The sequence below is a fragment of the Amia ocellicauda genome, chromosome 9 (assembly GCF_036373705.1).
Source record: "Amia ocellicauda isolate fAmiCal2 chromosome 9, fAmiCal2.hap1, whole genome shotgun sequence".
In the NCBI taxonomy this organism is placed as follows: domain Eukaryota; kingdom Metazoa; phylum Chordata; class Actinopteri; order Amiiformes; family Amiidae; genus Amia; species Amia ocellicauda.
In genome coordinates this window covers 30107720-30117245 of record NC_089858.1, presented here as the reverse complement: position 1 = coordinate 30117245, position 9526 = coordinate 30107720, and the positions used below count along the sequence as shown (strand labels likewise).

Below are 9526 nucleotides of genomic sequence, written 5' to 3'. Positions count from 1 at the left end.
ACCTGTTTTTGTTTTTAATCATACACGGCTAATAGGTACATAGGATAGCATTAACAGATCACAACAAATGCATTCAGGACCAAATGATTGCATTGGATTTTATACAGCCAAGTTGATAGAGGGCGCTATTACACTGATACCACACTTAGTCCGCAGTGCTGTTTACTCTTCTTCGCTTTCCTTTTCCGTTAGACTCTTAGTTCCCAAAACAACTAAGGTTGTCGCTCGGGGTCACAGCGCGGCGGTATCTGCCGGTGAACTCGGCCCACCATGAACACGGCTCTGAAGCACTGGAAAGAGGCGGCCACTGTCATTTTTGTGGCAGGAACGAGACACCGAGCCGCTGTGGACATTACAAAGAGGAGCCCAGTCACCTCTCCCAGCTATGGCAAGTCTGGGTGGCCCCACAAGTCTGCTTTTGACTACGAGGTGCTGTTGCTGAAGCGAAGCGGCAAAAGCGGCTTCATGCCCAACGCCTACGTTTTCCCCGGAGGCCTGGTGGACTCCTCGGACTTTTCCAGTGACTGGTTGGATATTTTTAAGTGTTTTCGCCACTCTCCAAATTTCGGTTTGGGAGTCGTCAAGCAGCCACCGCATACGAGACCGGCCCTGTTTGCGACGGACAGAGCCAGCCTGGGCTCTCCCATCCCCGGAGACGTTGCGTTCAGGATCTGCGCGGTGAGGGAAACTTTCGAGGAGTCCGGCATCCTGCTGGTTCTCCCTACCAGGGAAGCCAGCGCTTCAGCTCACAGTCTCCGCAGCAGTGATGCTCCTCCGCTGACTCGGATAGCCCGGCTCTGCGATGCAGGCGAGCTCGCTAAATGGAGGTTGTTGGTGAATGAAAATCCCTTCAATTTCATCCAGATGTGTAAAGAACTGGACTGCGTGCCCAACATCTGGGCGATGCACGAGTGGGGGAACTGGCTGACCCCCACTGGCATCTATGGCAAGGAAAGGAGGTACGACACTGCCTTTTTCATTTGCTGCTTGCAAGATGTCCCTCATACCATGCAAGACGAAAAGGAAATTGAGCATTATAAGGTGATGAGCTTACTGGTGAATCAGTGGAAAATCACACGCTTATGATAAGTAATTAATTTACAGATTAGTAAATTATATATGGTTACGTTACTAAACTATGAGTACTTAATAGGTATATGTATAGTGTATTTAATTGTACCCCACCACACACAAGTATTTTATTTATATGAAATAGTATTACTGCTAGTAAACCTTAATTAAACGACTGTAAAAAAACAACCAAAAAACAACCCTGCTTACAGTAGTAATGATTTTACCCAAACAGTTCACTATATATTAGTATCTCTCCAACAACCAGGACAGACTGGGGGAGGGGTCATGGGAGTCCTAGCTTAAGCCCATTTCACACTAGTATCCTCTACTCAGGTCACAACCAGTCCACCAGAAAATTATAACCTGTGTTGCTGAAGAGTGGCTGATATCCTGGGTTGGGGTGCTATTGTGAAAGGGGTGGTAGTCAGTTCACTGCTGATTGGGACTCCTTGTCTTTAACATGTAAATAACCAGAAAGTTACTTGGTTGAACATGGCCACTTCCCCCGCCTGCTGTTCTGACTGTGCTCTGTCCTCTACAGTGGTCCACACCCTCCGAGATTCTCCACAGCTACCAGGCCCGGGAGATCTGGATAGCCCCACCACAGTTCTACGACCTGGGCCGGATGTGTCACCTCCCCCAGCTCCGGGACCTGCATAGCTTTTCCAGGAGCCGCGCTCTGGAAGGCTGCGAGCAGTGGCTGCCGGTCCGTCTTGTTAGCAGTGATTGTTATATAAGCCTCTTACCAGGTAACTTATAAGTGGTGTCTCTTAGTATAAGTCTGTGTTAATGGCTTGCTTGTGTTCAGTGAATAGTAGGTGTAAATGCAGAAAAGGAGCATCGACACATGCTTACTTCATACTCATGAAACAATTGAAAACTGTCTTGCTTTATGGGCAGTTATATTTGGGTTAAAGACCTCTGCTGTGGTTCTTTATAAACAGATTGGTGCAATAGCAGGGACCATCCTACACCTTGTGTCTGACTCATGTCATCCAGATTAAATTCAGTCAAGCTTTCACTGAAGCAATAGTTCCCCACCCTGCCTATCGGGGGGCCGCTTCGTCTGCTGGTTTGTATTCCAATTGAACTGATGGCATCCTTATTTCAACCTCTTGAACAGGTATAGATCATTCATGGAAATAGGTGACAATAGGGCTGGAGTGAAAACCAGCAGCTGTCCTCCAGAATCAGGGTTGGCAACCACTGATTTAAAATAGATCCATTGTCTTTCCTTTTTTGTGCCATAGGCCTCTTGAATAGCAACCAATATGGATTTACTGACTCCCAAAGTTTGATTCAGTAATGTCAGGTACAGTGGGGTGTACTTTTAACCTATACAAAACTATTGTCTGCTACTTTTCAATTCACCAGAAACTGCACAGTTAACTAGCTGTGCAACTGCTGAGTTCCTTGTATTTGAATGTATCTTAATTTCTGTTATTCTGATTTCATTAGGTGACGACAAGTACCCTGACAATCCCGATTGTCTGGGACTGAACGATATGAACATGGTCACAGAGAAGACTCTGGAGGAGCTGCAGCAGGAGAGCTCTGTGTTTCACCGCATAGTTTTCCAAAGCCTGCATGAAGCCACAATCCATGTCAATATTATGCCCAAGTACAAACACCTCCTGCCCTTTGCAAACTCTTCATGGGGATCACAGGCCGATCACAAGAGCCACCTCTAACTTGATCATACAACCTCTTAGCCCACTGGACTATTTTAAATTTTAGGAGATTTCCTCGTGAGCAAAACAAAATGAGACCTTAAAACTAAAAAAAAAGTTTTGTGAAGTCTAAGCTATTTTTGGTAGAATGCTATTTTGTGTTAAAGGGAAATGGGGTTTACTTTGAAACTGTACATTATTCTGTACTATATCCCAAGTTGATTTATTGAGTTATTGCTTGCTTTAACCTGCACTTTAACCTATTTTTGTGCTTCTGGTACCATAAGCTAAGGGGCCTACAGTTACTTATTTATATTTTAGGCTTTTGCTGCAACTATCGTGCATCCGGAAAGTATTCACAGCGCTTCACCTTTTCCACATTTTGTTATGTTACAGCCTTATTCCAAAAGGAGGAAAATAATTAATTTAATCCAAAATTCTACAAACAATACCCCATAATGACAACGTGAAAGAAGTTTGTTTGAAATCTTTGCAAATATATTAAAAATAAAAAACAAAAAAGCACATGTACATAAGTATTCACAGCCTTTGCTCAATACTTTGTTGAAGCACGTTTGGCACCAATTACAGTCTCAAGTCTTTTTGAGTTTTATGCTACAAGCTTCACACACCTATTTTTGGGCAGTTTCTCCCAATCTTCTTTGCAGGACCTCTCAAGCTCCATCAGGTTGAATGGGGAGTGTCGGTGCACAGCCATTTTCAGATCTCTCCAGAGATGTTCAATCGGGTTCAAGTCTGGGCTCTGGCTGGGCCACTCAAGGACATTCACAGAGTTGGCTGTGTGCTTAGGGTCGTTGTCCTGTTGGATGATGAACCTTTGCCCCAGTCTGAGGTCTAGAGCCCTCTGGAGCAGGTTTTCATCAAGGATGTCTCTGTACATTGCTGCATTCATCTTTCCCTCGATCCTGACTAGTCTCCCAGTTCCTGCCACTGAAAAATATACCCACAGCATGATGCTGCCACCACCATGCTTCACTGTAGGGATGGTATTGGCCAGGTGATGAGCGGTGCCTGGTTTCCTCCAGACATTGACGCTTGCCATTCAGGCCAAAGAGTTCAATCTTTGTTTCATCAGACCAGAGAATTTTGTTTCTCATGGTCTGAGAGTCCTTCAGGTGCCTTTTGGCAAACTCCAGGTGGGCTGTCATGTGCCTTTTACAGAGGAGTGGCTTCCGTCTGGCCACTCTACCATATAGGCCTGATTGGTGCAGTGCTGCAGAGATGGTTGTTCTTCTGGAAGGTTCTCTTCTCTCCACAGAGACACGCTGGAGCTCTGTCAGAGTGACCATCGGGTTCTTGGTCACCTCCCTGACTAAGGCCCTTCTCCCCCGATCGCTCCGTTTGGCCGGGCGGCCAGCTCTAGGAAGAGTCCTGGTGGTTCCAAACTTCTCCCATTTACAGATGATGGAGGCCACTGTGCTCATTGGGACCTTCAATGCTGCAGAATTTTTTCTGTACCCTTCCCCAGATCTGTGCCTCCATACAATCCTGTCTCAGAGGTCTACAGACAATTCCTTGGACTTCATGTCTTGGTTTGTGCTCTGATATGCACTGTAAACTGTGGGACCTTATATAGACAGGTGTGTGCCTTTCCAAATCATGTCCAATCAACTGAATTTACCACAGGTGGACTCCAATCAAGTTGTAGAAACATTTCAAGGATGATCAGTGGAAACAGGATGCACCTGAGCTCAATTTTGAGTGTCATGGCAAAGGCTGTGAATACATATGTACATGTGCTTTTTTTGTTTTTTATTTTTAATAAATTTGCAAAGATTTCAAGCAAACTTCTTTCACATCATTATGTGGTATTTGTAGAATTTTGAGGAAAATAATGAATTTAATCCATTTTGGAATAAGGCTATAACATAACAAAATGTGAATACTTTCCGGATGCACTGTAATAACTACACTGTGATACACTGTGCACTGTGCTGGTGATGAGTCTGATTTACATGAGTCATATACATAGGTACCTGTGCAAATACAATATATTGTCTTTGTATTCGATTTTAATAACTTGCTTCAGTAATAACTTGCATTCAATAGTCCCAAGCTTATACAATTATCCGGAGTCAACTGTACTGTTATGAAAGAATTTCAACTTGGGTATGCTTCCACATGTTCAATTCACAGATGTTCGACAGGCTCAGATAGAACTTGACGTAAGCATTTGTTTCAGTAAGAGTGTCTAGTGTGTTGGTAGCACTTCAAAGAGCAAGTTTTCTGAATAATATTTTGCATTCATATTTGCAGGTAAATAGATAAACAAAGAATGGATTGTGAATGCACAAAATTAATCATTCAGTAGGAGAATATTATTTCTGTATGTCCAAAGACTGAAGAAACTTTATTTTGTATTTCACCTACATTTACAGCAAAGAAAATGAATTGCATTCATTTATTAAATGCTATAATGTGCATCTGTGATTATATTCTTATGAATTAAACTTAAAATATTAACATTTAAAAATATTAAACTAATGTCATGGTTTGTTTCAATCTATGAAGTATATTTGCTTACCTCTAGTTTTTTTTATTCTGAACACAACACTAAATTGATGACAGTTTCTTTATATAAAATTGTTCACTGTAAACTTCAGATCACGACAAAGAATAATTTTGTTCTAAAATTTAGACACAGTGTTCTTGCTGTCAGGGTCCAATTAATCATGTGGTAAAAGCCAGGTTTTTTTTTTGTCTTCCTTCCAGGCATGTAAGTTTTAAAATGTACAGCAAAGATGTTGTAGATTAAAATCTTAGATGTGTTCCTTTGTTGTCCTTGTTCCAATCAGTATCACAGGGCTGGCTGGTATACTGTCTGCCTTGTACCAAACTGTGCCTCAGAACAGGCTGGCTCCTGCCACAGCGTATACACTGTCAAACTGAGGCCTGTGCAAGGACTGTTCAACTGAAAATATAATTGGTGAGATTACCTAATGAAAAACAGGTCATAATTGCGATTTGTGACTCAAAATAAATTACAAAAGTGGCACTCAATGTGTGTTGTTGTAGTTGTGTTTGTATGTGTGATATTTTGGTTTGCACTGTTGGATTTGTTTTTCTATATTGTCTTAATTCTTTAAAATGATCTGAATATTTTTACTTACAGTTGCACACCGCCCTCTGTTGCTTTGTGGGGGTAACTGTACACTGACTTTGGGTTGTCAAAGAACAAACTGTAAACACCATCGGAAACAGGACAGCGACTTTATACAGATGAGACAAAGCTTACTAAAATAAGATCATCTAAATATTAATACGAAACAATTTAAGCTACCCATAATCCTCCCACCACTACCAAAATAACCGTATTACAGGCTAATGTGTGTGTGGCGTGTGTATTGGGAAAGAGTGATATCATTATACCATAATATAATTTAGTATTATTGTATAAATATGATTTACAAACTACAATGTCACATCTGATTAAAGATCGGTGACACGAATTCCTCCGTCCTGATTGGTCAAGTTCTGAGATCATTCTCATTGGTCAAATGTATGTCTCCTTCTGATTGGTTAAAAAACAAACAGTCGCGTTCATTGTAGGTGTATTATTGGTCAACATGAACATTTTTGATTGGTTCTCGTATTTGACCTTTACAGCCTTCAGTTTCAAGAATTGGGGCAGTTTGTATTACACCGCCCTCTGTTAAGGAAATTGGAAATTGGGCTTGAATGCATTCAAAACGGAAAGCAGGAGATACTTCTTCACACAGAGAGTCGTCACAATCTGAACAAACTCCCCAGCGATGTGTTAGATGCTGAAAATTTGGGAACATTTAAAAATAGACTGGATAGGATCCTTGGATCACTTAGTTATTTATGGACACCAAACGAGCACGATGGGGCGAATGGCCTCCTCTCGTTTGTAAATTTCTATTGTTCTTAAGGATATTATTTGTTATCTGTAGAAGTAAAGCATGTACAGTCCACACATTTGCAATACCCACTCCTTTACGCTTTACGTCACGCGTGTTACCTCCTGCGCGCCGCGCTGCCCCGCCCCTTTGCGCCTGCGCGTTCAGTGAAGCCGTGTCCGGCGGGAAGCGCTTTTGCCTGCGTTTTAACTGCGCTGAGCAGACAGGACAGTAAGGCATGTGTTTATCTTTCATTAAAATTCACAGCTCTGTTGTGTTTGGCTTAGGTGGTCGTTTTGAATTATAGTGTTGTCTTCTAGTGAAAGCTGATAAAACGATAATATATAGGTTCTACATTATTGCACTTGTGCTTTGGAGGTAAGCAAATATTTGCTCTTTATATCAAATATAAAACGCATATTTAACAATATTCTGCCTTATTAAAAAAATAATAGAAAAAAGGACATTTCACTTATTGTACCTTAAATGTAAAAGGGGGACATAGCTCTTTAAACGTTTTCTTATTGTCATTTGGAAATGTTCCTCTAAGACTGTTATATTTTTAATTCTGTCAATAAGCCCCTTTCATACATATTTACTAAATAATTATAGTAGTAATAGATTTGCAATCTTGTTTGTTGGCTGCAGTGATTGCGTGACATGTAGCTAATCTAGTGTAGGCCTCGCAGCCTAAATGTACTTAAATGCGGAGGAACCGAAATCAAGTCTATGGTTTGTGCATGATATTATTTGAAGGGTTGCATAAAGCGCTGGTTTCGATGTGTGATTGAAATGTTATCCCTGTCTTCCAGCAATGCTGATTTGAAGTGAGAACTCCAATTACAATTAACGTGTCACGTGATGAAGTGCCTTACAGTTACATGTTACTGTACCGTGCACAATGATGTATATTCATATCTGTGTTTAATTTGGGATAATGGCTATACCTCCATTTGGTTGAGAGATAATGGTACAGGTCTTGCACGTTTCGCTCGCTTTAGTACCAAACCATTCAAATTGCGCATATATTTTAAACTAGTTTACTCCCTACTTAAAAAGCCATTCAGATGTTTGCATACATTTCGACCGTGGGCCTATTTCTATGTAAACGTGTTCCCTTTCATATGCTTCTGTTAATTGTTTTGCTGTTGAATTAATTTGATTTAATGCTTGATTAATATTTATAGAAACGTTTCCTTATTTATATGGCACATCCTAATTGGCAATTACGTTCTTGTTCCATCCTGGGAGTAACAATGGAAAATAACTATTATGCATAATGTGTTTTGCACGTTTACAGTTCATGCAAAGCTACTTTGGTTTGTCCAATATGTGCAAGAATTACAGAATTAAAAAGAAAAAACATAAAGGAAACAAACCAACAGACTGTTGAATGTATGTTTTTATGTCAGAATTAGTTGTTGCTGTCGATTTTTTACTATTTTCTTTAGAATGTTTTTTCACTTGTATTTGTGCGTGGGTACATGAGTTTAAAGTAGATCGACCTGTGGTTTTTACAGATGTCTTTATTTTGTCAATGGTATACACCGACAGTCATTATTTTGATCAGTTAAAAGGAAGATCATTTCATTTGTTTAAGCTCAGGCTATATACACTCACCTAAAGGATTATTAGGAACACCTGTTCAATTTCTCATTAATGCAATTATCTAACCAACCAATCACATGGCAGTTGCTTCAATGCATTTAGGGGTGTGGTCCTGGTCAAGACAACCTCCTGAACTCCAAACTGAATGTATGAATGGGAAAGAAAGGTGATTTAAGCAATTTTGAGCGTGGCATGGTTGTTGGTGCCAGACGGGCCGGTCTGAGTATTTCACAGTATTCGCAGTATTCTGCTCAGTTACTGGGATTTTCACGCACAACCATTTCTAGGGTTTACAAAGAATGGTGTGAAAAGGGAAAAACATCCAGTATGCGGCAGTCCTGTGGGCGAAAATGCCTTGTTGATGCTAGAGGTCAGAGGAGAATGGGCCGACTGATTCAAGCTGATAGAAGAGCAACTTTGACTGAAATAAGCACTCGTTACAACCGAGGTATGCAGCAAAGCATTTGTGAAGCCACAACACGTACAACCTTGAGGCGGATGGGCTACAACAGCAGAAGACCCCACCGGGTACCACTCATCTCCACTACAAATAGGAAAAAGAGGCTACAATTTGCACAAGCTCACCAAAATTGGACAGTTGAAGACTGGAAAAATGTTGCCTGGTCTGATGAGTCTCGATTTTCTGTTGAGACATTCAGATGGTAGAGTCAGAATTTGGCGTAAACAGAATGAGAACATGGATCCATCATGCCTTGTTACCACTGTGCAGGCTGGTGGTGGTGGTGTAATGGTGTGGTGGATGTTTTCTTGGCACACTTTAGGCCCCTTAGTGCCAATTGGGCATCGTTTAAATGCCACGGCCTACCTGAGCATTGTTTCTGACCATGTCCATCCCTTTATGACCACCATGTACCCATCCTCTGATGGCTACTTCCAGCAGGATAATGCACCATGTCACAAAGGTCGAATCATTTCAAATTGGTTTCTTGAACATGACAATGAGTTCACTGTACTAAACTGGCCCCCACAGTCACCAGATCTCAACCCAATAGAGCATCTTTGGGATGTGGTGGAACGGGAGCTTCGTGCCCTGGATGTGCATCCCACGAATCTCCATCAACTGCAAGATGCTATCCTATCAATATGGGCCAACATTTCTAAAGAATGTTTTCAGCACCTTGTTGAATCAATGCCACATAGAATTAAGGCAGTTCTGAAGGCGAAAGGGGGTCAAACACAGTATTAGTATGGTGTTCCTAATAATCCTTTAGGTGAGTGTATAAGATAGCGATATTGTGTTTGTTTCATCTGATTGTTTTTACATTTCAATAC

The 9526-nt window shown here is 41.3% G+C and overlaps 1 protein-coding gene across 1 annotated transcript; it reads left to right on the top strand.

Annotated features, from left to right (window-relative positions):
* On the top strand, positions 1-5765 carry nudt19 (nudix (nucleoside diphosphate linked moiety X)-type motif 19). Its single transcript, XM_066714048.1, has 3 exons — positions 1-1041; positions 1616-1823; positions 2533-5765. The coding sequence occupies exons 1-3, from the start codon at positions 271-273 to the stop codon at positions 2763-2765; spliced, it is 1212 nt and encodes a 403-aa protein (XP_066570145.1). The 5' UTR covers positions 1-270; the 3' UTR covers positions 2766-5765.
* Positions 5766-9526: the final 3761 nt, after the last annotated feature.

Coding starts and splice junctions, on each gene's coding strand:
- nudt19 (XM_066714048.1), top strand. CDS start 271: ATGAACACGGCTCTGAAGCACTGGAAAGAGGCGGCCACTGTCATTTTT. Junction 1,042..1,615: donor AGGAAATTGAGCATTATAAG/GTGATGAGCTTA, acceptor TGTCCTCTACAG/TGGTCCACACCCTCCGAGAT. Junction 1,824..2,532: donor TTATATAAGCCTCTTACCAG/GTAACTTATAAG, acceptor TGATTTCATTAG/GTGACGACAAGTACCCTGAC.